This window comes from Colletotrichum godetiae, assembly GCF_030913485.1.
Source record: "Colletotrichum godetiae strain CBS 193.32 chromosome Unknown BDP55scaffold_20, whole genome shotgun sequence".
NCBI lineage: Eukaryota > Fungi > Ascomycota > Sordariomycetes > Glomerellales > Glomerellaceae > Colletotrichum > Colletotrichum godetiae.
In genome coordinates, this window is record NW_026851268.1 from 70529 (window position 1) to 92953 (window position 22425).

Here is a 22425-nt window from a genome sequence, read left to right on the forward strand (position 1 = left end):
GCAGTTTCGCCTCCTGTTCCCTAAATTGCTTCTCTTGACTTCTTCCTTACTGGACTTTGCCGTTTGGCGGCTGGCCAGTGCTCTTGAGAGACCCAAACCTGGCAACGATTTATGAATGTACTCCGTGACATGTGCTCTAATCGGTCTTCGGGGAATCCTTACTCTTGTCACAAAGTAGATCGGACCACCATGATTGTGTCACAAAAGAATACAGCATCTGTGCGTGTCTACTTGCAGCAGCTGATGCATCCAGTTGCCATATTCGGTTTGAGACATGAAGGTGGGTTGAGAAGTTGTGGCCCTATCGGTGCGGGAGCGGAGCGATGTTCGCCGCCAGAGGATCGGAAGGGCCTCCGACTTCGTCCCCACCTGCATGTACCCGATATACCACAGACAACACCTCTCAGATTTGAGCAGAGGCTGAATCATGGCTATCGTCCGGCTTATCTCGCTCAAGTTGATCAACTTTACAGATATCTTCCCCCGGTTTCGCAGAAGCCAGGTTTGGGAAAGAATGTCTACTTACTAAGGTAGCCATTAGCGGAGATTGCCCGCTCATAATGAACTGCTGTTCTTAAGGCGAGCTGTTGCGTACGCGGGAGTTGATGTATGTTCGGCAAGTTCAACAAAACTTGCTTACTCTTGAGAGTCAACTCATGATGACTGGTCTTCCTGTAAACGATCCCTGCATCTCGTTCTGGCAACAGACGACTAGATCATATCCTTACCTCAATCATAACGATGAAGCCTTCGTTCCGGGAACCGCAAAGTATGTTATCATCGGCTCAGGAATTTCGGGCGCATTAGCAGCCTTCAAGTTGGTTGAGGGTGGTGTAACAGGATCAGATATCGTCATACTCGAAGCAAGGGAAGCAGCCAGCGGCGCCAGCTCTCGCAATGCAGGACATATCCGACCGGACGCCTTTCGCGGTTTCACGGTCTACAAGTCATTCCATGGCGAGGAGCAGGCCCTGAAGATCATCGCCAACGAGAGGACCGTGTTCCTTGCAGTCGACGACTTCGTGAAGAAGCACAGCGTTCCCTTCGATTTTGTCCCAACAACCACATTTGACGTTTGCCTGACTCAGGACTTTGCAGACCACAATGCAAAGAGCTTCGAGGCATACCGGAGCGCTGGCGGCGATGTTTCCCACATCAAGTTTTACCCTGCCGAGGAAGCTCAAAAAAAGACCGGCGTACCGCAAGCGCTATGCGCCTACGAATGGCCGGCAGGTTCTGGTCATCCTGCCAAACTGGCCCAATGGCTTCTGACCGAATGTGTTGGCAGAGGCGTACTGTTCCTGACCCATTGCCCGGCAACCTCAGTGACACAATCACCATCTAGTGCAGAGCAGATTCTCTGGGATGTCAAGACACCACGAGGTACAGTGACGGCGCCAACAATCATCCACTGTACGAACGCCTTTGCACCACACTTGCTGCCGCAGCTATCATCCCTCGTCACACCAGAGCGCGCGCAGGCTCATGCTTTCGTACCTCCTGCGGCTCTCACCGGCAGCAAGGTCCTGCAGAGCACCATCTCTCTGCGTAGGGGCTTGCGTTGGTTCTACTCAGTCAATCAACGCCGTTCAGACGGCGTCATCATCCTTGGATCCGCATCAGCCAGCCCCAAAGTCAGTCAGGCGGCGTATGTGGAAAGACAGACAGCCGACGACAGCCAGTTCAGCGCGGAGATTCGCGACGATGCCGTCGCCAACTTCCAAGACTGCCAACCAGCGTGTAGGCCAGAGAACTTGCGTCACGGGGAGGGACTGCAGCACACATGGACGGGTATTATTGGCATGACGCCCGACTTGGTGCCCTTCATCGGGAGAGTTGATGGCTCCCCAGGGCAATGGGTGTGTGCTGGGTTCAATGGTCATGGTGAGTCGTCAATGCCCTTGTGCCAAAATGCACTTTTTCTGACTTGATGGTTCCATAGGTATGGCAAGAATCTTGACGTGTGCGTCGGGCCTTGCAAAGATGATTTTAGGCGGAACATGGCGGGATACCGAGTTGCCAGAGTGTTTTGAGATGACCTCGGAGAGGCTCGAAAGGTTGAGAGAACAACAGCGAAAGCAGTCTTCCAAGATATGAGAGAAGCAGGTCACAAAGAGGAATGGTCCAATTTCGTGATGTTTACCGAAGCTTCAGCGCCAAGGCAGTTTGCGATCGTCGAGGCAGGTTTCAATGGCCTAAAATAGGTTTAGTAGGTAGATGTTCGTGATTGAGGAAGTCGAGGCGGGCACAGCGGAGCCCCATCGGGAAACGCGCACGGACCACCACAGTACCACGAGCGGTGTAACTGCGCATCTGCATGTACAACGGCAGAATACCAGAATTTTGGTTCCTTCCAATCTTTGCGCATCACAGCCCAACCTGACCTCTTCATACTTCTTTTGACTCCCGTCACAGCCTGAAAGTAGTATACTTGGTCTCTCTCTGTTGTAAACGATTAGAAGTGGCACACGATATCCAGCTGTCTCTCAACTAACCCTAGCAAACCTCGACCCAGATTGTAACAGTCGCGATGCCTCCAAGCACCAACATGGTCCCCGAGACACCTCCGGGTAGAGGTATCTCCTCTCGTCTGTTGACGATGAAGTTCATGCAGAGAGCTGCTGCTTCGGATACTGCGCCGGAACCTTCTCCCGAAGAGCCTTCATCCAAGCGGCGCAAGTTCCAGAACTCGCCCCTCTCTGGCGACTTTCACTCCTTCGATCAGACAGCCGTTCAGGCGGCTCTGAAGCAGCAAGAAGCTAAGCGCTTGTCGGCATTAGAGGCGTCTAGAGCAGAGCTTGCGGACACGCACTGGGTTCTTGATGGTGGTTGGGGCAAGTCTACCGAGACAGAGAGTGCGCCGCCCAATATCGTCTATGTAGGATACGCCGACATTGATGTTGCCGACGGAGAGGAGGAAGCCACACCCACAGCTCAGGTCGGGAGAATGAAGATTGAGAGCATCAAAAAGAAGGCTACCAAGGTGATGCCGAACATATCGGTTTTGCAATAACCTAGCTAACTGATGTCAGAATGCCAAGAAGGAGACACCCAAAAAGACGAAGCACGAGTCGAGCGATTCCGATGGCTCTAGCGAATCCGACGACTCCAGTGATGGATCCAGTGACGACGATGAAGCGCCCTCCTCAAGCGATGAAGAGGCTTCGACGAAAACACCTCCGAAAGCCGTGAAAGGCCTCGCGTCTGGCGGCCAGGGGCGCACGAGGGTCAATCTCCAAGCGAAGAAATCAAGCGAGTCTTTGAAGGCCAAGGAATTCCGGGAGAAGCGAATGAAGAAGGAGATCAAACTGAACAAGCTGGCATCTATCTCCGGCGGTGCTACAGGCGGCTTCTCCGGAGCAGGAAAACCGAGCGCGCCCTTCAACTGCCACAACTGCAACAAGCCGGGACACAGGGCTGCCGACTGCCCACAGCGACGAGGAGGCAAACGGAAGTCGTTTGATAGATCACGATGAGCCTCTGTCTTGCGCGCCCTTTCATTTCGAGATACCCCCTATGCCCGGATCGGGCTTGCTTACCGGTTCTTCTATTCTTGCTTTGCGAAATTGGAGCGAGGTTCTTGTCGGCCTTACGACAGGCTCCCGCCTTGTGAGAGATCACGGAGGAAATGGGTTATGGGATTAATTGAAGAATCCTGCTGGACGGATATTCGATCAATGCGACATGTAGATACGTATTGCCTACCACGCCGGTTTACAAAAGCCCGACATGGACCGGCCACCTTAATGGAAAACAAATGACCATCAACTACATCTCTTGTGCTGCCGCGGAAGCCACCTGGCTGAACGACGGTCCGGATGCTAACGAAATAACCCGGTCTGGTGGAGCTACACGTCATAAGCTCTAGGATCAGATCGACTTGAATGAATTTTAAAAGTGTCTCCCGAGGCAGGCACCAGGCTACGTACAGCCAGTTTGCCGCCTGCGCATGTACTGACAAGAAGTCAAGGTTCGTGGAATAGACGCAATCGTTTGCCCGGCTTGGGAAACAATCTGCTTCCCTTCGTCAATCGTCTTCTTGGGGGTGGCAGCCGGGCGAAACATTCACAACTGCCGATGATCAGACTTACAGAAACCCTGTCGACACGTTTTCCCTACATCTCGATGGGGATCTAATGCGTAGGCCGGCCTTTCGATTCCTAGCCTCCTCGGGCACGGGGAAGAAGCCCGCATGTGAAATGTCGATCTTCTGCGTAATCAAAGGCGGCTCGCTCAAAACGGCACCACGGAAACTCTGGGGGTTACGAGCCGGCGCCCCGGGAAACCTGAACTTTGGATAGCGGGGTGACATGCTTTAACTCGCAAAAACCTTCCATCTGTTCTATCTATACGAAATCTCGTGTACTTAGGGATCGTGTTGTCCTCACATAAGCCAGCCTACATCTACTGTACAGGGTACCGCAAAGACAGGTCGGCGGCGACGCAGTCATAGCTGCAACCCTCTTCTTGGTTGTCATTGCCACACCACGGAACCGACGAGCGTCACAGAAGTCAACGCTTAACGCCCCCGGAGCTGTTTGTGTAACATAGCTGTCAAGGAGTAATCGCCTCGCCTCAAAACATGGAGAGCACCGTCACGACCTATGGATAATCACAGCTTGGAAACATACAGCTTCTCATGCTAGGCCGATGCAAAAGATCTTGATCGGCAGATTGGCTCGATGGTCAAGTGGCACTGGAACGGTGGGACACCTTGGTGCAGATTGCACTTTAACTCGCAGTTGACGACCGTTATCATAGCCAGGGCTAGTACTTCGTAGTTCGGTCTCTGTGTGGGTGCCACTTTGGCGGGGATGACGGCGAGGGGAGGCTTTTTCGTTTGACCTGATATCAGGCATTTCGGACTTGATGCAGAACAACGGGACGCAGCCGTTTGCGAGTCAACCACTTCGCCTACGATATCGACCGCGGCTCTTCATGTCTTGAGCTATTAACCTCAATTGGGGGCTGCTCGAGATTACTCAGCTTGTCCATTAACTTTTCTCCTTGGCGAAACGGAGCGCGGGGCGCGATCATCATTACAGATCGAGCGAACGATCGTGTTAGTTCGACGTCTCCGCAACATGACTACTTAGTTCCGAAAGTGTGCAACATCGTCAGACCTGACAAGGGACGGTCATGTCTTCCTATTGAGGATAGCGCGGCCGCATCTTTGCTTGCGAGCTAGGCGAGCGGGCCTCATTATTTTCGCAGCGAAGAGGGGTTAATAAGAGGGAATCAACGTCAGACGTGAGGGGAGGAGTGAAAGGTAACATGGTTCAGCAGCGGTCAGTCATTGACGGGCGGCGGTCTGGAAGATGGACAGGTCACGTCGTGCGTGTTGCGGGTTCAACAAATACTCAAGGTGGGCGCCCGGGAAGACGGAATGACTCGCCGATCCAGAGCGACGGACCAGAAGATCTTCTCGGTGCTCACACACTTGAGTCCCAAGAAACGATAGACGGCTTGGTCGAATCGGTTGCCCTCGGAGTTTCTTCCGGCGGACACCAGTTCGCCCAGCTCGCCTTTTCCTGTCACCCGGAAATATGCAACGAATCGGTTCTGGAATCGGGGGATTTCAAAGTCATTGGCGTCTTTAAGGTTTGATGGCCAGCACAGCTGCGGTATCCGTAGACTCACTCGTGGAAGCGAGGGCGGGGCCATATGGTTACATGGTCTGTTTCTGTTAGCGGACACTGGTCATGGATGGTATGCAGTTTCGACTTCTGTGGATATCTGAGGAGGCTTGCACAGCTTATTTGGATTGTGGCCATACGCGGGCGTTCGCCGTTCCACCCGCGGACCGCTTGCTCGAGGCACCAGGAAGGTTACTGAACCTACACAGTACGGATCTGTACAACTTCTTTCTGACGATCCCACAATAAAAGCCGATATCATCACGGAATGTGGGTTGCGCGATCTATACACCTGCAGAGTTCAAACCCCCTACAGAGGTGCAGAACGGGAGGCTGTGGAACCAGTATGAGATGTCTGTCAAAACTGACTAAAACGTCTACGAAATACAGGTATGCCGAGAAATCCAGTCGGCCATGCATGAGAGCGGCATGGCATCCCGCCAGGCGGATCGAATCCGAATAGCCGCACACGGGTTGGGGCTGCATAGCTAATGCTCACTAATCTGTCTAGGCTTACATGGCACACGTGTGCTGGTGTCCGTTGCTCCAGTCGAGATGTAAGTGATTGTGGGTTGGCATGCCAATAGATCCAGGCGATCGCTTCTCATGTCTGGTTCGAAGCATATGAGCAAGATAGTGCGGCAGGCTAGGTTCGTCCAATGCGAACAGTAGCACACACACACCACCACCACCACGATGCACCACGATGGCTCCATCCATGCACGAAGTTCGTAGGCGTGGCCTCCCACGGCGGGCCCTTGCCTGAAGTGGCCAGTGGAAGTCGACAAGGAATATGTAGTTAGCCTAGGCGGCGCTGACAACAGTATTACACGGTGATGGCTTGAGTATTTCCAGCAGACAGTCCTGGCGATCCAAGTTTGGGGCTTCGGGGGTATGGAACATGGGATCTTGAACCATGACAGTACAGTAGGTTGCCGACAACCCCTCTTTCACATCCAATTTGCATCCTTGATGGAATGGCAAGTTGATCAGCTGAACTGGCTATATCGCGAGTTGCTTACAACCCGTACAGTCTTGCTTATCTCGACGTTACTCAGGCTCTGTTACTTTCGAGTTGACATCACCGTGAGCCAATCGAGTCCGAGCTTTTCAAGAAGTTTAGTAGTGCGGTGGTGACGGCCCTGGGAACCCAAAAACCGCAACCAGATTGCCGGGAAACGCGCAGGACAAGGGGGGTTGTACGTTTTCTCCCCGAACGGCGAAACATTCGCATGTGCACCCCTTTGTCCACCTGTCTCACCAGTTTTTCTTCTTCGGCGATTGACACCCGAAAACTGCAACATCCGACTACGGGCTCAAGGGCTTTCTCACTCTCCCTTGTCACCGCCCTGCCCTTGATCTTGATCATCATCAAACAAACCCAACTGGGGCTGACGGGATCTGACAGGGGGAAGAGAGAACCTCAGAAACATGCACCACGGTACCTTTTGCGAGGCTTTCAAGGAGTGGTCCGTGGCATTCCGTACCCCCAACATCGCCACGTATTCTTGCATTTCAGCATCAACTTTCCCATCCCGCGCGACGGTCGACGTCCGGATGGCACCTTGCTGAAGAAGGGTGGGATCGAGAATAAGAAGGAACAAAATCGACCGCAGGGCGAGAACAGATTGTCAGGGGAAATTACCAGAGACAGCGGGCCAGCCCGAGTTTACCGTCCGCGCCCATTGCTTCTTTCACAGAAGACGCCTTCGACGAACCGTGGTAGAGCGAGAGCAAGATCAGCAGTGACCCCCAATAAGACAATCACAACGAGGCGAACAGCGGTATTTGCACCAGCAACCAGTCAATACCGAGAGGCAGTGCGTGGCATGTTGGAAAGAATAGCCCGAAAACGACCCCTGTACTCCGTGCAACATGGACTTGCCCAATAACCACACCGGTGACCGCGGTGCCGCGGCAGCTCTAAGGCCCCCTTGTCGCCGCCCGTCCCTTTTGTCCCCAGGCCGGTCCGCTCCCGCCGCTCCGCGTTCACATTCCCAGGAAATGTCCTCTAAGGGAATGTCGATATCATTCGTTTTTGATATCTAATCATCCCACCGTCAAAGACCCGCGGCGAAATTGGGATTGCCACGCTTGCTCTACCGTACTTGGGTTAAAGGGGAATAAGACGCGAAACTATTGGAAGCAAGCCACCCGACGGCCGATGCAAGACTTTCCTGCACCCCAAAGACGGCGGCGTTGCTTTTACATCCTGGGGCCCTACCAAGGGGGCTACTGGTACTGGTACTTGCGCAGTTACCAGTAGCTGCACTGGGCTTAGTAGTATCCTACATTCCGGTGGACGGATATGGAGACCCGATGTTTGCTTTCCGAACCCGCGAACCACGACTGGACTGACATGACATGGCCCCCAAGGATTTCTCTCTCCAACCTCTGACATTAAGATGCGGCTCCTATAGCACCAGGTTCCTGGCTCATTGTGTACCATCAATCAGCTGCGCTGGCTATTCTCGCCGAACCACCGTGTGTGCCTCGTTTCAAAGGGACCTGACAAACGCCTCTTTTCCCACGTGGAGCCATAGGCGGCTGGGGTAACCCGGCGACGGAGCCATCGGACCCCAAGAGAAGGGAGGGTGTGATGGGACTGAGGCTTTCACGGCTTCCTACTCAGGAACAGTCCCCCACTGGCCACTTTCAAATTGGCCGTGTTGATCATTTGTCTGAAATGACTCTCGATTTGATGGTCTTTCCCTGCCAAGAGGGCGGATGACGGGGATGTAAGTCAAAGGCCTGACAAGAGGTATGTCACATATATCAGATGTCATACTCCAAAGCCAGCTGAACCTCAGCACATCCCACGCCTGAGTTGTGGAATGCGAGTAGGATATGCAACTAGGCAGGGGCTTTGCGTCGGCCCTGCGTGCGGCAATACCTACGGATATGTTCCCAGGGCAATAGGATGGGCTCAGCACATTCCAGCTTTACAAAGATCCCGCCTTCGTATAGCTTGGATACCTGGACAGTGGTAGACGGAACGGGAACGGCAGTAGGCGGATGTTTCAGAGACGGCAGCCCACACCTTCGGGTCTTCCGCAGTCTCAAGTCTCTCTCGACTGACAGGTCGTCATCAATAGGTGTCATGTCATCAACTTGTTCAGCTGTAACAAAAAATGGGGCCCGGCACGTTTGTTGCAACAGCGCCAACCCATTAGCACAAGCAGCGGCTGCCCGGTTTGTCGCACCTTGTGGCCATGTTCTCGCCGATGCCGTCTTCTCCGGCTCTTGCCATGATCTTGTCCAACTAGATAGAACCCATGGTTCCGTTACTCTGAACCGAAGATCAGATCAATGGGCAAAGGGGAGACGGAGGCGGAGACGAGGCGAGGGGTGATTCGTGAATGACTGTAACCACTGCCGTTGCCGCTGCCGCTGCCGCTGCCGCCATGATACCTCACCCTACCTTGTCCTTACGCAAGCCTACCTGCCTCGCAAGGTAGGTCTGACTGACGACTGCGACCTTCCCAGCAGAGCAGCGCAAGTGTATCCGCAGGTTGGATTGCCCGGACTCAAAGATCAGCAAGCAGTGTGTCCGCTTCCGTCCATGGGCTCTGGAGTCCGTCTGGCCGGTACCTTGGGTCGCAGCGTCGCGGCGTTGCCCTGCGTCCCCACAGGCGGGCACGGACCCTTTCTTTGGTTCTGAATCTGAGATTGCCGGTGGCGGTGGTGATGGTGGTGGTGATGGTGGTGGTGATGGTGGTGTTCGTTCTGCTTGCTGTAAGCTGTGACTGCTGCTGCTGCTGCTTCTGCTGTTGTGACATGTCCATTGAGTTGTTGCCGCTGCCCAGTCGGCATGAGTCGTCGTATTATTTGCTTCAGATGAGTGAGATGTGAGGTGTCGTCTGTAGCAGTAACACCCCGAAAGAGATCTCTCTCCCCCATCTCGCCTCGCTTTCCTCTCCCCCCTCCCTTCCTTGCACCCCTCCACTGGACTGGACCCTCGAAAGTGAGGTAGGCACTAGTCTTGTCGTGTGGTCACTGCCTGGTGACTGGTCCAAGTAGGTACCTCACCACAATTGTCCAAGGCAAGCACGCTGCACACCGGTCAGCGCTGTTGCGGCAAGTAGTACTACGCAAGGTAGGTACTAACAGTGGAGGTTAAGACGGGAGACCTGTGTCATTGGAAGGTGCAACTCGAGCCAAACGATTCCGCTCTTTCCTTCCGATTCCCTGCACCTCCTTCACCTGCACATCCACTGCACCTGCTTCTTTGCTCCCCCGCCTGCATCTGCACTGCACGCACAGCAAGCCAACCCGCCAGCATCTTCCCGGCCGCCCCCAGTCGCGAGTTTCTTGTCCTCTCTCCCACCTTCTGTCCTCTGCGATTGTGACTGACAGCGACTGCTAAGGTACCTTACTCCGTCCCCGTCCCCGGTCCTACGGCCAAGTTCTTGCCTCCATTACCTCTCCAGGGCTGGATTCTATACCTACCTAGGCATATACATAAGGTACCTTAGTTACGCAAGGTATTCTTACATGTACCTCCAAGTCGAGTCCTGAGTCCCGCGTTTTAACACTTTTCATTCACTCGCACTCGCACCAACAAACCAACCGACTTGTATCCATCCGTACCTTACCTTGCCTACATACTCTGCATACCGCCTCTTATTTGCAGGCCCTTTTTTTTTTTCTCCTTCTTAATTCACTTCTTGGGCTTGTTTGCATCTTTTTCTTTTCCGTTAACCCTCTGCCCTATCTCATTCTACTCTCTCTACCTGAGGTGTTCCAACTTCCTCAATTCTCCTGTCCTGGCTGCATCTGCTGCATGTTGCGTCCCGTAGCCTCCAACCTGAGCCCGCGCCAGAGCCTGCGACAAATCCACAACCGCCCGACATCATCCACGTCTACGTCTGCGTCCACGTCCCTGTCCCTCTTTCTCTTACTTCAAAAGTGGCGTTCCTCCCCCACTAACCATACACGCCCTGAGCTTTTGTCTCTTTCAACGTGCCAGGCCATCAGCAGTCGTCTCCCGAACCGTCTTGCTGCTGCCCCGTGCCGTACACTCTGCTCTGAAAAGTCGCCCACCTACACCACCATCTCGTACCGTTCTTATACAACCTCCCGCTCCATCAGCAGCAAATCCACTATCTCATCGCACACAGACCACGGCAAACAGATCGCTGCCATGCCCAACACCGATACCGCTGCCGCCGGGCTTCCGGCTGGCTCCTCTATTCCTCACCGCGAGCCGAGGCAACAATCCGTCGAGCGGGTGACGGATCACCTCGAGACCCCCTCCCTCGACGATCGTACCTACCGTGTCGTGAGATTGTCCAACAAGCTCGAGGCCCTGCTAGTACACGACCCGGAGACGGACAAGGCCAGCGCCGCCCTAGACTGCAATGTCGGAAATTTCAGCGACGAGGAGGAGATGCCAGGAATGGCCCACGCTGTCGAACATGTACGGCCCCCTCTCCTACTACCCTTCCCCCTACGGCCGACCGCTTTTCCGCCCCGGTTCCGTGACGCTGACACTTATATGCGCAGCTGCTGTTCATGGGTACCAAGAAGTTTCCCATAGAAAACGAATACTCACAGTACCTCTCCAACAACTCGGGTAGCTCCAACGCTTACACTGGCGCAACCTCGACCAACTACTTCTTCGACGTCTCCGCAAAGCCTGCCAACGATCAAGAGCCAACAGCCGAGAACCCCTCACCTTTCAAGGGAGCACTCGATCGCTTTGCCCAGTTTTTCATTGAGCCCCTGTTCCTCGAGTCGACCCTCGATCGTGAGCTGCGCGCGGTGGATTCGGAAAACAAGAAGAACCTGCAGAATGATCAATGGCGACTCCACCAGTTGGAGAAGTCTCTTTCCAACCCGAAGCACCCGTTTTGCCACTTCTCAACCGGCAATCTCGAGGTTCTCAAGGAAGACCCAGAGTCCAAGGGTGTCAATGTCCGCGCAAAGTTTATGGAGTTTCACGACAAGCACTACTCGGCAAACCGCATGAAGTTGGTCGTTCTGGGAAGAGAGTCTTTGGATGTTCTCGAGACATGGGTTGCCGAGTTCTTCTCCGGAGTTCCCAACAAGGATCTGGCGCCCAATAGGTGGGAGGCTGAGGTGCCTTTCCGCGAGAGTGAGCTCGGCATGCAAGTCTTTGCCAAGCCTGTCATGGACTCTCGCGAGCTGAACCTCTTCTTCCCATTCCTCGACGAGGAGAAGATGTACGAGTCGCAACCCAGCCGTTATGTGAGCCACCTGATCGGTCACGAGGGCCCTGGTAGTATCATGGCCTACGTCAAGGAAAAGGGCTGGGCCAATGGCTTGAGTGCCGGTGCTTACCCCGTCTGCCCTGGCTCTCCTGGTATTTTCGACTGTCAGATTCGCCTGACAGAGGAGGTAAGTCTTGCAATGCGATACCGCTTTGACACTCCCCCACCTCGAATGCTGACGTACGCCACAGGGCCTCAAAAACTACAAGGAGATTGTCAAGGTCTTCTTCCAATATGTTGCGCTTCTCCAGGAATCGCCACCCCAGGAATGGATTTTTGACGAGCAGAAGGGCATGGCAGATGTCGATTTCAAATTCAAGCAAAAGACCCCGGCGAGCCGATTCACGAGCAAGATCAGCTCTGTCATGCAGAAGCCTCTCCCGCGGGAATGGCTACTCAGCGGATACAGTCGGTTGAGGAAGTTTGATTCCGGGTTGATCGAAAAGGGCTTGGCGTGCTTGAGACCAGACAACTTCCGTATGACTATTGTGTCACAAAAGTTCCCCGGTGACTGGAATCAGAAGGAGAAGTGGTACGGTACCGAATACCGCCACGAGAAGATTCCCGAGGACTTCATGGCCGAGATCAAGAAGGCCGTCTCAAGCCCTGTGTCGGAGAGACTCGCCGAGCTTCACCTTCCTCACAAGAACAACTTCATCCCCACGAAGCTCGAGGTCGAGAAGAAGGAGGTCAAAGAGCCGGCTCTGTCGCCGCGTGTCGTTCGAAGTGACGGCCTAGCTCGGACGTGGTTCAAGAAAGATGACACCTTTTGGGTCCCCAAGGCCAACCTGGTCATCAGCTGCCGGAACCCTAATATTTACTCGACCGCGGAAAATGCTGTCAAGGCAAGATTCTTCACCGATCTGGTCCGCGATGCGTTGGAGGCGTACTCGTACGATGCCGAGCTTGCAGGCCTGCAGTACAGTGTCTCGCTCGACGCCAGAGGTTTATTCCTTGATCTTAGCGGGTACAATGACAAGCTGGCGGTACTCCTGGAGCAGGTTTTGATCACGATCAGGGATCTGAAGATCAGGGACGAGAGATTCGACATTATCAAGGAGCGCCTGAATCGTGGATACAACAACTGGGAGCTTCAGCAACCGTTCAGCCAGGTCTCCGACTACACGACGTGGTTGAACTCCGAGCGCGACTACGTTGTGGAGGAATATCTAGCCGAGCTGCCGAACATTACCGCCGAAGATGTCCGTCAGTTCAAGAAGCAGATGCTCTCGCAGGTTCACATTGAGTCTTATGTGCACGGAAACCTCTACAAGGAGGACGCTCTCAAGCTTACAGACATGATCGAAACCGTCTTGAAGCCCCGCGTTCTCCCGCGACCTCAATGGCCAGTGATTCGCTCCCTGGTCATCCCCCCTGGATCGAACTACGTATACAAAAAGACTCTCAAGGATCCGGCCAACGTCAACCACTGTATTGAAGTTTGGCTCTACGTCGGTGACAAGGGCGATAGAATGGTACGAGCCAAGACGATGCTCCTAGATCAGATGGCTCACGAGCCAGCCTTTGACCAACTGCGAACCAAGGAGCAGCTCGGTTATGTCGTCTTTAGTGGAGTCAGAAGCTTCTCCACCACTTACGGCTTCAGGTTTATCATTCAAAGTGAACGGACACCCGAGTACCTTGAATCGAGAATCGAGGCATTCCTCAACCTGTTCTCTAACACGTTGGACAACATGTCTGAGGCAGACTTTGAGGGTCACAAGCGCAGTCTGATTGTCCGGAGGCTCGAGAAGTTGAAAAATCTGGACCAGGAGAGCAGCAGGCACTGGGCCCAGATTGCCAGCGAATACTACGACTTTGAGCTCCGTAAGTTGTCAGACATGTTTGTAGGGAAAACAAATTACTAACGTCCAATAACAGCTCAAGAAGACGCTGCGCACATCAAGACGCTCACCAAGACCGATATGTTGGACTTCTTCCAGACGTACATTAAGCCCGGCTCTGCAACGCGGGCGAAGCTCTCGGTGCACTTGCGCGCACAGGCTACGGCACCGGCCAAGGAGGGCGCCGAGGCCAAGGTTAACGGCGTCAGCAAAGAAGAAGAGTCTCTGCCGACAAGTGATTCTCAGCCGGTCGTTATCGAAGACGTTCGCAGTTTCCGAGCCAGCCTTGTTGCGACTAGCGGAGCGCGGCCTGCCAAGGATTTGACCGAGTACGAAGACACTGATGCCAAGTTATGAGGAGAGAAATGTGGTAGGAGGTTGTTCAAGATATTCACGCACACATGGTCACACACACACACAGGCGGCGTTGAGACTTTCGGGAGTGTTTTTTAAAGACGCATTTTCTAGAGAGACAACCGACTCAGTGTCACTGCGTTGTCTTCAGTCAATCAAGAGTTGGGAGAGACATAGCCGTCGGAATCGGACCCGGGGTGTACAGGCATTCATGTATAGGAATATAGGGAGCATGCCGTTATGAGGCTTCACGACATAGGATAGAACCCTAATAACTCCAAGGCCCCTAGTTCCGTTTGTCCACATTGGCAGACGGAAAAGAAGACTACCTCGTTCCATTGGTAGCCGAGGTTGCCTTTGGGACAGAGCAGTCGAATAGAGAAAAAGCTCTTGCATGTTATACCTCTCCTACATAGAAGTTTGACGAGATGTGATGGATACCCCGGATACCAACTACCGAGGATCCCCTGCTTGATGGAGCAGTCCGCACGAGTCAGCCCGAGTGTCCGGGCGGTCATATCTAGCCGGGTAAGTTGAAAGTGAGACTGTCAAGGGCATGACGATACCTTTCGCATGACAGTATCTATATTCATTATGGGCAGTATACCAATTGTCGAGTTCCGGTCTACCTTGAGTAGAGGACGCCTTTTCCGAGAAGAAGACATTTCCATCTTCTCTGCTCATCATGGACAAGCTGACGTCAGGCGGGACGGAGATGCGAGTGCAGTGGGGCCGTGAGGGCGCTTGGACATCAGGTCTGGATGGATGGCACTGATTTTTTTTTTCTTTCTTCACGAAAAGATGTACCTCAGTCGATACCAGTCTTTCCTTCCTTGTTACCGTTTTTCGGGAAGTTGAATGTGGGGATGGCGCCTGAAGTGCAGGAAGGGAAGGAGCACAAGATCTGGATCTGAGAAACACCTGATTTTTTTTTTCTCGCTCTTCCTTCCCCTCCTCCCCTCCTTGCTGAGCCCCTCTTTCCCTATTGCAGAATAGGTGCCTTCCCTGTAAATCTCTTGACCGTCTCTTTTCTTTTCTTTTTGGCAAGTGTTGAACGTTTCCTCGCGGTGGGGAGTCGAGAAAAAAATTTGTAAGATTTCCCCGGTCCCATTTTGGACGAATTCGAGTTGGTGTGAGTGATTCTGCTCTTTTATCCTTTTCCTAGTATTATTACCTATGAATATCTGAGTAGACAGGTCATCTCATTTGGCCTTGGTTAGGGCAAACAAACCCAATACTAGGTGGTGGAGGGAATTGAAGTGTTATTATCCTAGGTGTATTCCATGACTGTGCTATTAGAGCATCTATTCAGACGAAGGGAAGGAACGTGAACAAGTCATGACATGCGTCACTTCCAGGTTGTTCTCAGGAAGGAGCCTGCCTCTAAGCCGCCGTCAGTCGCCTTGGGTGCTTGGCAAGTCATTCATCCAATCGTCAGGTCAGCACGGGCCAGGCCAGGCCACCCACCACCCCCGATCCCAGACCAATATAGAAAACAGAGAAAAAGAGAGGGAGGGGGGGACTGAGATGCTTTGGGGTGTGGAATTGGTCTAAAAACTCGGGCGTCGAGTCTCTGTACCGCACTGACTAAAATTCAAATAGAAAGACCGCATCCAGAATTAGTTGCCTTTGCTGCATTGGATTGACGAGTCCCCCAAAGGGCGATGAAGTTCCTTCCAAGTAGCAGGGCAGCAATAGCATTACCTACTTGCTTTGTATCTGCAAGGTACAGTACGCAGTAAAAGGTGAGGTGCCGTGCAAAGTCGTGACAAGCAGATATTGTGACCTGACTTGAGTGAGACCTTGACCTTTCAACCCACACACCTCTCTCGGTTCAATCCGTTTAGTCTCTCTTACCACTCTCCCTCGCTCTTTCCCATCTCTCTAGCATAAGGTAGGTAAGGCAGGCCACAAAGTAGACACGCAAGGCACTGGACTGGGGGCATCTCTAATCTGCCCCAACTCAAACACACCCACATCCGTTCACCCTCCCGTCACCGTCACCTGCTCACGTCCCTTTCACACACCTCACACCGGGACACCGACGTCCTGGACAAGAGCACGGCGCATTTACAGCACAGCACAGCAAAACACTGCACACCTCAGCCTTTGCCGACCAGTTGCAATTGGATTGCTGTTGTCCTCACCTTACCTTACCTTACCTTACCCTACCCTCTTTCACTGTCTGCATCTCTTTCCATCAGACCCTCCCACTTTCTACTCTCCACCCCACAGCCCACCCCCAAAGTGCAGTCGTCTGTCTGGAGGTCCTCAGCTGTAATTAATTCTCTCTCCCTCCCCCCGACAGGACCTGCCACTGCACTTGCACTTGCACCAGCACCTGCACACCCCCATCGGCTTTGCGGCTTGCCCTACCTCACAGAATTATAGTGAGGTACCGTCGACTCTTCCCCACGAGGTCCAGTGCTGCTGACCTCGAATCAAGTCGAGCCGGATCCTCTTTGTGAACCCGAATCTGGACCTGGATTTGGCTGCACCACACATGCAATACGCCCTCTCCCACCCTCTGTCACCGCACCTAAATTTCCCCCGCTGCCATCCCGGAGCTGCACAGGCAGCTCACCTTCACCACGTCTTCCTCAAAGAAGAGAAAGATCTCTCGCAACCAGACGCGTACCGACGACACATCTAGTCCATCGTCTCCCGATACCGTCCTGCCGTCGTGCGAGCCAAACGACGATCCCGCCTTCTCCTTCTCTGCCGCCCACTCTACCGACGGACTGTCGACTCCTACATACCTTCGAGGCGACTCATACCCAGCATCAAGTCTACCTGCGCGCCTGCAAACTGGCTCCCTGGTCACTGCCGAGTACGCTTCGAGCACAGCAGCCTCATCACCCTGTGGTGTTGCCGACCTGTCCATTGACAGCGACCGAGGAGGCGATCTTTCTGGCACAGAGACTGGCACTGCGCTGACGTCCCATTCAGCCAGAAGCCGGTCTCCCTTCAACGTCTCCCGCCGCGCCATCATGACCAGTGATGCCAACCCTCACCAGCGTTCCTCCTCTCCCTTGAAACGAAGAGCCTCCAGTATGGATCCCGACGCTGATGTCAGTATGAAGGAGGAGGATGTCGAGATGGCCTCCACCAACCAGCAGCAGCAGCAGCAGCAGCAACAGTCAGCCGAGGATGCCGAGTCAGCCCCGACTTCCTCCAACACTCACTTGCCCAGGGCCATGAGTGTCGACCTGCCCGACAATGTTGCAAAAGGAGCATTGAGCAAATCCAATGACAAGGGTACGAGTATCTAGGGTTGTGAGACTAAATAAAAGGCTTTTTCGCTGACCAAGGGGTTTCCGGTAGATCTCCCCCCTCTCGAAGATCAAATCAAGACCATTCAGACCCTTCTCAAGGCCTTCAACGACGAACCCCCGAAAGTTGGCGATGTCGCATACGTTGTGTCGAGATCATGGGTGGAAAAGGCTTTGGCGCTTGGCGGCGACCCCAAGTTTGCCAAGAAAGAGACGACAAATGAACCGCTAGGCCCTGTGGACAATTCAGACCTTATTCTCGAGGTCCTGTCCCAGCCCGGCGGTGACGACTTTGTCCGGATGAAGCCTGGTACTGGCATGGAGGAGTGCGAGCTCTTCCCGGAAGACGCCTGGACGCTCGTCTCGGAGTGGTATGGAGTCGGCGAGGGACAGAAGCCGATTGTGCGCAGTGCTATCAACGCGGCGCCGGACTCGACGAGCGACAAGAACGTCATGTTTGAGCTGAACCCGCCCGTCTTCACAATCCACAGACTCTGGTCCCTGTCGAGCCCTATCAAGATTAAGGACGAGCTCAAGAGCAAGGAGCCCCTCGTCCTAGCCCGGAGTGCCACCACACCCTACAACCCGTTCTATAAGGAGCTGAAGGAGCTCACCGGGGCATCTCTAGATCGTAAGATGCGGGTATGGCAGCTTACTCAACAACCCGAGGCGCAGGAGGCGTCGCCCAGGTCCGCCCTCACACCGCCTGATTCTCCAAACCCGGACAAGGACGGCGAGAGCTCGTCGGGTCCCTGGCAGCGCATGCTCGTGGAGGTACAAAACTTCACCAAGGTCAATGGCGGAGACCGACAGGTAGTGCCTGCGGTGGACAACACTACCAACCCCAACTACAATGGCAACTCACCCCTCTCGGTCTACGGACTGATGCAGGACATGACTCTCGTCATTGACGAAGAGATTGCGAAGAACTCATGGGTCTCAAACTACTTCAAGGGGGGCAAGAACGACAAGGTTCTGGCATCTAGAGGTTCTGCCACGAGCCTGAAGGCCAACAGCAGCGGAGGAAGCAGCCCTGCTCCTCAAGGGCCCGTCACTCGAGGCCGAACTCAGCAGAAGAAGAAGCCTGGCCGGGGTCTAGGCGCCGTAGGCCTTCAGAATCTTGGAAACACCTGTTACATGAACTCAGCCCTGCAGTGCGTCCGCAGCGTAGAGGAATTGACAAAGTACTTCTTGACGGACAAGTACAAGGAGGAACTCAATAAGGGCAACCCTCTTGGTTACAAAGGACAGGTAGCCATGGCTTATGGTGGGCTTCTCAAGGAGATTTACAACGAGTCGAGAGGTGCAGTCAGCCCTCGCGACTTCAAGAATACGGTCGGTCGTGCTCGCGCTACTTTCCAGGGCTGGGGCCAACAAGATACCCAAGAATTCCTTGGTTTCCTCCTCGACGCCTTGCAAGAGGATCTCAGTCGTATTCACAAGAAGCCTTATATTGAGAAGCCAGACTCGACGGACGACATGATTGGTGACGAGGAAGCCATTCGCAAGATGGCTGAGGAGGTGTGGGACATCACTCGGAAGCGCGACGACTCTGTCATCGCAGACCTCTTCACTGGTTTGTACAAGTCAACTCTCAAGTGCCCGACGTGCGACAAGATCAGCATCACTTTCGACCCTTTCAACAACCTGACTTTGCCGCTGCCTATGGAGGACATGTGGAGCCGGCCTGTCAAGTTTTATCCGCTCAACGATGTGCCTGTCAAGTTTGAGGTCGAGCTGCCAAAGCACAGCGCCATTGAGTTATTGAAGAAGGCGCTTTCGGACAAGACTGGTGTGCCTGTGGAGTTATTGATGGGAGCAGAGGAGTTCAAGGGCAAGTTCTTCAAGGTCTACTCCGACGCCACCTCAGTATCGGAGGAGATCCAGCCCAACGATATCCCTGCTTTCCATGAGCTGGAATCGTCGCCGACCAACTACCCTCCTAAGCAGAAGAAGATGGGTACGCCCAGCTCGATGCTAGAAATCAGCGATGAGCCATGGGTTGACCCTCGTACTGAGCGTATGCTGGTCCCTGTTCTTCACCGCAAAAAGACGGGCAATACTTACCGATTGCGGGGAGACGACATTGCATCGCCCCCTCACTTCATTGTTGTCACGCCCGAGGAGGTAAGCTTGACGCGCTAGCTTTTTGTGACACTCGTGTGATACTAATAGCATCATAGTCCCGCAGTGAGGATGCCATTCGTCGCAAGGTTCTAGAAAAGGTCGCAACTTTCTCTACCTGGTCCGATTTCGAGGAAACCGACGAGAGCACAGATGCAGACATGGTCATCACATCCCAGTCAGACGCCGATTCGTCAGGTGACAGTAAGGTTGTCTCCAACTCGGTAGAAGGCGAGGATGACTTGGTCAACGTTTCTGTCGGCGCAGGCGAGCAACAGCAGACCCGGCGACCTGCCCTGAAGCAATTCAACGTCCGCCGTCCCAAGTGGGCGGATACCAAGGAGTACCTTCCACCTCATCTCCAGAACCTGTTCGAACTTAGCTTCTTCGGCGAGAGTACTGACTATGGGTTGCCCGTGGGCTGGAATACGGTGGACGAAAACAAGAGTTTCCGTCTTCTATCTTCTCGCGCCCCGGAACCTCCCAACGAAGACTCGAACAGCCCTGGCTCTACGAACGGTGCAGATAGTGAGCACGAGAGTGTCAGCGAAGAGACTACCCCGCAGTCTGTTGAGGAGCAGACCCGCATGGCAGAGGAGTCGGAAGAGGACGAGCCCGTTCGCGTGATCAAGGTATGTATTCACCATTCAAGCGGCAGCATGACAGGCGGCCGAAGCTAACGTTGCACAGCCTATGAACCGAGGAAGAGGCAATCACAAGGTTGGCGGAGCTCGCCGAAAGAACAATAAGGGCAACAAGACCTATGGAAAGAAGGGCGGCAAGCGCCGCGACAGAGAGAACCGAAACAGCAAAGCGCAGCCATTCCACGTGATTGACGTTGAGCCTCAGCCGTCACCTGAGGACGACGTCCGCGGTGGTCCGCTTGTCCGTCTGGACGAGGGCATAGTCGTCGATTGGTCCGAAGAAACTTGGGACTTGGTCTTTGGCAAGGAGTCGTTGCGCGACACCGACGACAACCGCGGCTCAAAGACTTTCACCGACCCGGAGGAGCTCAAGGACCCTATCTTGGAACAGAAGCGTAAGTCACGGATGGCTAGGAAGAAGCAGGGCATCACCCTTGAGGAGTGCTTGGATGAGTTCGAGAAGGCCGAAGTCTTGTCTGAGCAGGACATGTGGTACTGTCCGCGCTGCAAGGAGCATCGACGTGCTAGCAAAAAGTTCGATCTCTGGAAGACGCCAGACATCCTCGTTGTTCACCTGAAGCGATTCAGCAGTGCTGGCTGGCGCCGCGACAAGCTTGACGTTTTGGTCGACTTCCCCATCGAGGGTCTCGACCTTCACAAGCGCGTTCTTTGCCAGGAGACGGGCAAGGAAGAGATCTACGATCTCATCGCGGTTGACGATCACTTTGGTGGTCTCGGCGGTGGCCACTACACTGCTTACGGACGAAACTTTGTTGACGGCCAGTGGTACAACTACAATGGTAGGTCAACTCTTGCAGAATATCACTTCTTGTACTCACCATTTCCCAGATACCTCAGCCAGCAAGACTTCGCCCGAGAGTGTCGTTACTAGAGCGGCCTACCTGCTCTTCTACCGGCGTCGGTCCGAGGGCCCATTGGGCGGCCCTCGCTTCAAGGAGATCTTCGACAAGTTCGACAAGGATGGAGAAGATGACGATGAAGAGGATACCGATTCGGGGGAAGATCAACGTCTCGTCGGGGGCTCCTCCCTAACTGGATCGTCGAGACTTGGGACCGGAGCCGAAGCAACTCACCCGCGCGGAAATCGTGGTTTGGCTAGTAACACAATGTCCACGGCCAACGCGGGTGCAGATGATGAATTGCCACCTTATGAGGGTAGCTCCAGCACCAATGTTGGTAGCGACAACATCCAAAATAGCATTGAGGATGAGGGCATCGGCATGACGGACTACAACGGAGAATCGACTGCGTTCTCAGCTACGCAAGGCTGGAACTGGAATTCCTTGGACTCCGCTGAGGGAACCAACAACTCTCTTGGTCTGGACGGCTACGGCAGCGACGACGCACAACCAGACTCTTCAGACGAGCGCGACGTTGGCAATGACACTGATATGCAGTTCGATGAGACCATGGGAGATTACGAGACCGCCAATGACGAGGCGCCTCCGCCGCCTGACTTTGGCGCTCAGGTTGGCCTGTCAGAGATTCAGACTGCCGCCTGGGCCCGTCAGAACAATGCCGAGGTCATTTCTGTGCCAGCTGCTGATGACGATGCCGCTTCCAATGAGGCAGCCGAGATCCACCTTGACGATGACGCGGAGCCGCACGGGCAGACTTCTCGGACACACTAGTTCCTGCCGACGGATCTGCTAGATGATGGCGACGTATTGTGATTTCGAGGAGAGAATTGGTACCCGCTTCGGTGCCCCAGAGGGAATGAAGAGACGCCTAAACGTATACCAAGACGCGAGCACAGCAAATGTGATCATGGGTCATGAACAAGAACCAGGGGGTTGGTTCATGGAGCGAAGGAGGAATTACACAAAACAAAAGCAGAAAGGATACAATGAGGCGTAAATAGAGATAGAGTCCCCCTCATGCCCTGGCATATACAAGGCTAGTCTTTCATAGCCTCGTTGGTTTTTATTGGAGTATCGGTTGCATGACGGCACGTGTGTATGACTTTTGATTATTACGTTACGCTATAGGAGGATATGGCAAACTCGTAAGAAAGGTGCTGTGTGCCTCGTATGTGAAAAATGTGCTCTTGGGAATAATGCTTTGGAGTGGTAGCCGACTGACAGACTTGGTGTACTAAAGTCTACATTCTAGGGTACCTGGTGAGAGCGGATTTACAAAACACTGCCGTGACTGCCCAGTACCACATTCCGCCAGGTCCGTGCCCCATGGGTGGGTCTGCAACTCGGTCGACGGGGCATCAATTCTTCCCGACGAATAACAGCAGGTGTAATCAATTGCTTCAGTGAACACCAAGCTATCCCCAGAAACCCGAGTGT

At 53.9% G+C, this 22425-nt stretch overlaps 5 protein-coding genes across 5 annotated transcripts; all 5 read left to right on the forward strand.

The window, feature by feature from the left end:
• Nucleotides 1-160: 160 nt before the first annotated feature.
• On the forward strand, nucleotides 161-2357 carry BDP55DRAFT_663283 (FAD dependent oxidoreductase-domain-containing protein). The gene is made up of 3 exons (XM_060574866.1): nucleotides 161-442; nucleotides 527-1884; nucleotides 1943-2357. The coding sequence occupies exons 2-3, from the start codon at nucleotides 606-608 to the stop codon at nucleotides 2095-2097; spliced, it is 1434 nt and encodes a 477-aa protein (XP_060429638.1). The 5' UTR covers nucleotides 161-442; nucleotides 527-605; the 3' UTR covers nucleotides 2098-2357.
• A 1-nt stretch (nucleotide 2358) lies between these two features.
• BDP55DRAFT_663285 (uncharacterized protein) lies at nucleotides 2359-3771 on the forward strand. The gene is made up of 2 exons (XM_060574867.1): nucleotides 2359-2983; nucleotides 3033-3771. The coding sequence occupies exons 1-2, from the start codon at nucleotides 2531-2533 to the stop codon at nucleotides 3474-3476; spliced, it is 897 nt and encodes a 298-aa protein (XP_060429639.1). The 5' UTR covers nucleotides 2359-2530; the 3' UTR covers nucleotides 3477-3771.
• Nucleotides 3772-6557: 2786 nt separating this feature from the next.
• Nucleotides 6558-7607, forward strand: BDP55DRAFT_145922 (uncharacterized protein). Its single transcript, XM_060565583.1, has 2 exons — nucleotides 6558-6563; nucleotides 6670-7607. Exon 2 carries the CDS (start codon nucleotides 6869-6871, stop codon nucleotides 7526-7528), a length of 660 nt encoding a protein of 219 aa, XP_060429640.1. The 5' UTR covers nucleotides 6558-6563; nucleotides 6670-6868; the 3' UTR covers nucleotides 7529-7607.
• Nucleotides 7608-10273: 2666 nt separating this feature from the next.
• On the forward strand, nucleotides 10274-14472 carry BDP55DRAFT_663292 (peptidase M16 inactive domain-containing protein). Its single transcript, XM_060574868.1, has 4 exons — nucleotides 10274-11055; nucleotides 11142-11996; nucleotides 12061-13696; nucleotides 13751-14472. The coding sequence occupies exons 1-4, from the start codon at nucleotides 10420-10422 to the stop codon at nucleotides 14068-14070; spliced, it is 3447 nt and encodes a 1148-aa protein (XP_060429641.1). The 5' UTR covers nucleotides 10274-10419; the 3' UTR covers nucleotides 14071-14472.
• Nucleotides 14473-17057: 2585 nt separating this feature from the next.
• Nucleotides 17058-21759, forward strand: BDP55DRAFT_551914 (ubiquitin carboxyl-terminal hydrolase; the record flags this gene model as incomplete). The annotated part of the gene is made up of 5 exons (XM_060569154.1): nucleotides 17058-17331; nucleotides 17392-19466; nucleotides 19523-20095; nucleotides 20154-20907; nucleotides 20957-21759. The coding sequence occupies 5 exons, from the start codon at nucleotides 17058-17060 to the stop codon at nucleotides 21757-21759; spliced, it is 4479 nt and encodes a 1492-aa protein (XP_060429642.1).
• Nucleotides 21760-22425: the final 666 nt, after the last annotated feature.

Bases quoted from the DNA above. Each gene is read 5' to 3' on its own strand.
- BDP55DRAFT_663283 (XM_060574866.1), top strand. From the start codon at position 606: ATGTATGTTCGGCAAGTTCAACAAAACTTGCTTACTCTTGAGAGTCAA. The intron at 1,885-1,942 runs GTGAGTCGTCAA...ATGGTTCCATAG, and splicing joins TGCTGGGTTCAATGGTCATG to GTATGGCAAGAATCTTGACG.
- BDP55DRAFT_663285 (XM_060574867.1), top strand. From the start codon at position 2,531: ATGCCTCCAAGCACCAACATGGTCCCCGAGACACCTCCGGGTAGAGGT. The intron at 2,984-3,032 runs GTGATGCCGAAC...AACTGATGTCAG, and splicing joins TCAAAAAGAAGGCTACCAAG to AATGCCAAGAAGGAGACACC.
- BDP55DRAFT_145922 (XM_060565583.1), top strand. From the start codon at position 6,869: ATGTGCACCCCTTTGTCCACCTGTCTCACCAGTTTTTCTTCTTCGGCG.
- BDP55DRAFT_663292 (XM_060574868.1), top strand. From the start codon at position 10,420: ATGTTGCGTCCCGTAGCCTCCAACCTGAGCCCGCGCCAGAGCCTGCGA. The intron at 11,056-11,141 runs GTACGGCCCCCT...TTATATGCGCAG, and splicing joins TGGCCCACGCTGTCGAACAT to CTGCTGTTCATGGGTACCAA. The intron at 13,697-13,750 runs GTAAGTTGTCAG...GTCCAATAACAG, and splicing joins ATACTACGACTTTGAGCTCC to CTCAAGAAGACGCTGCGCAC.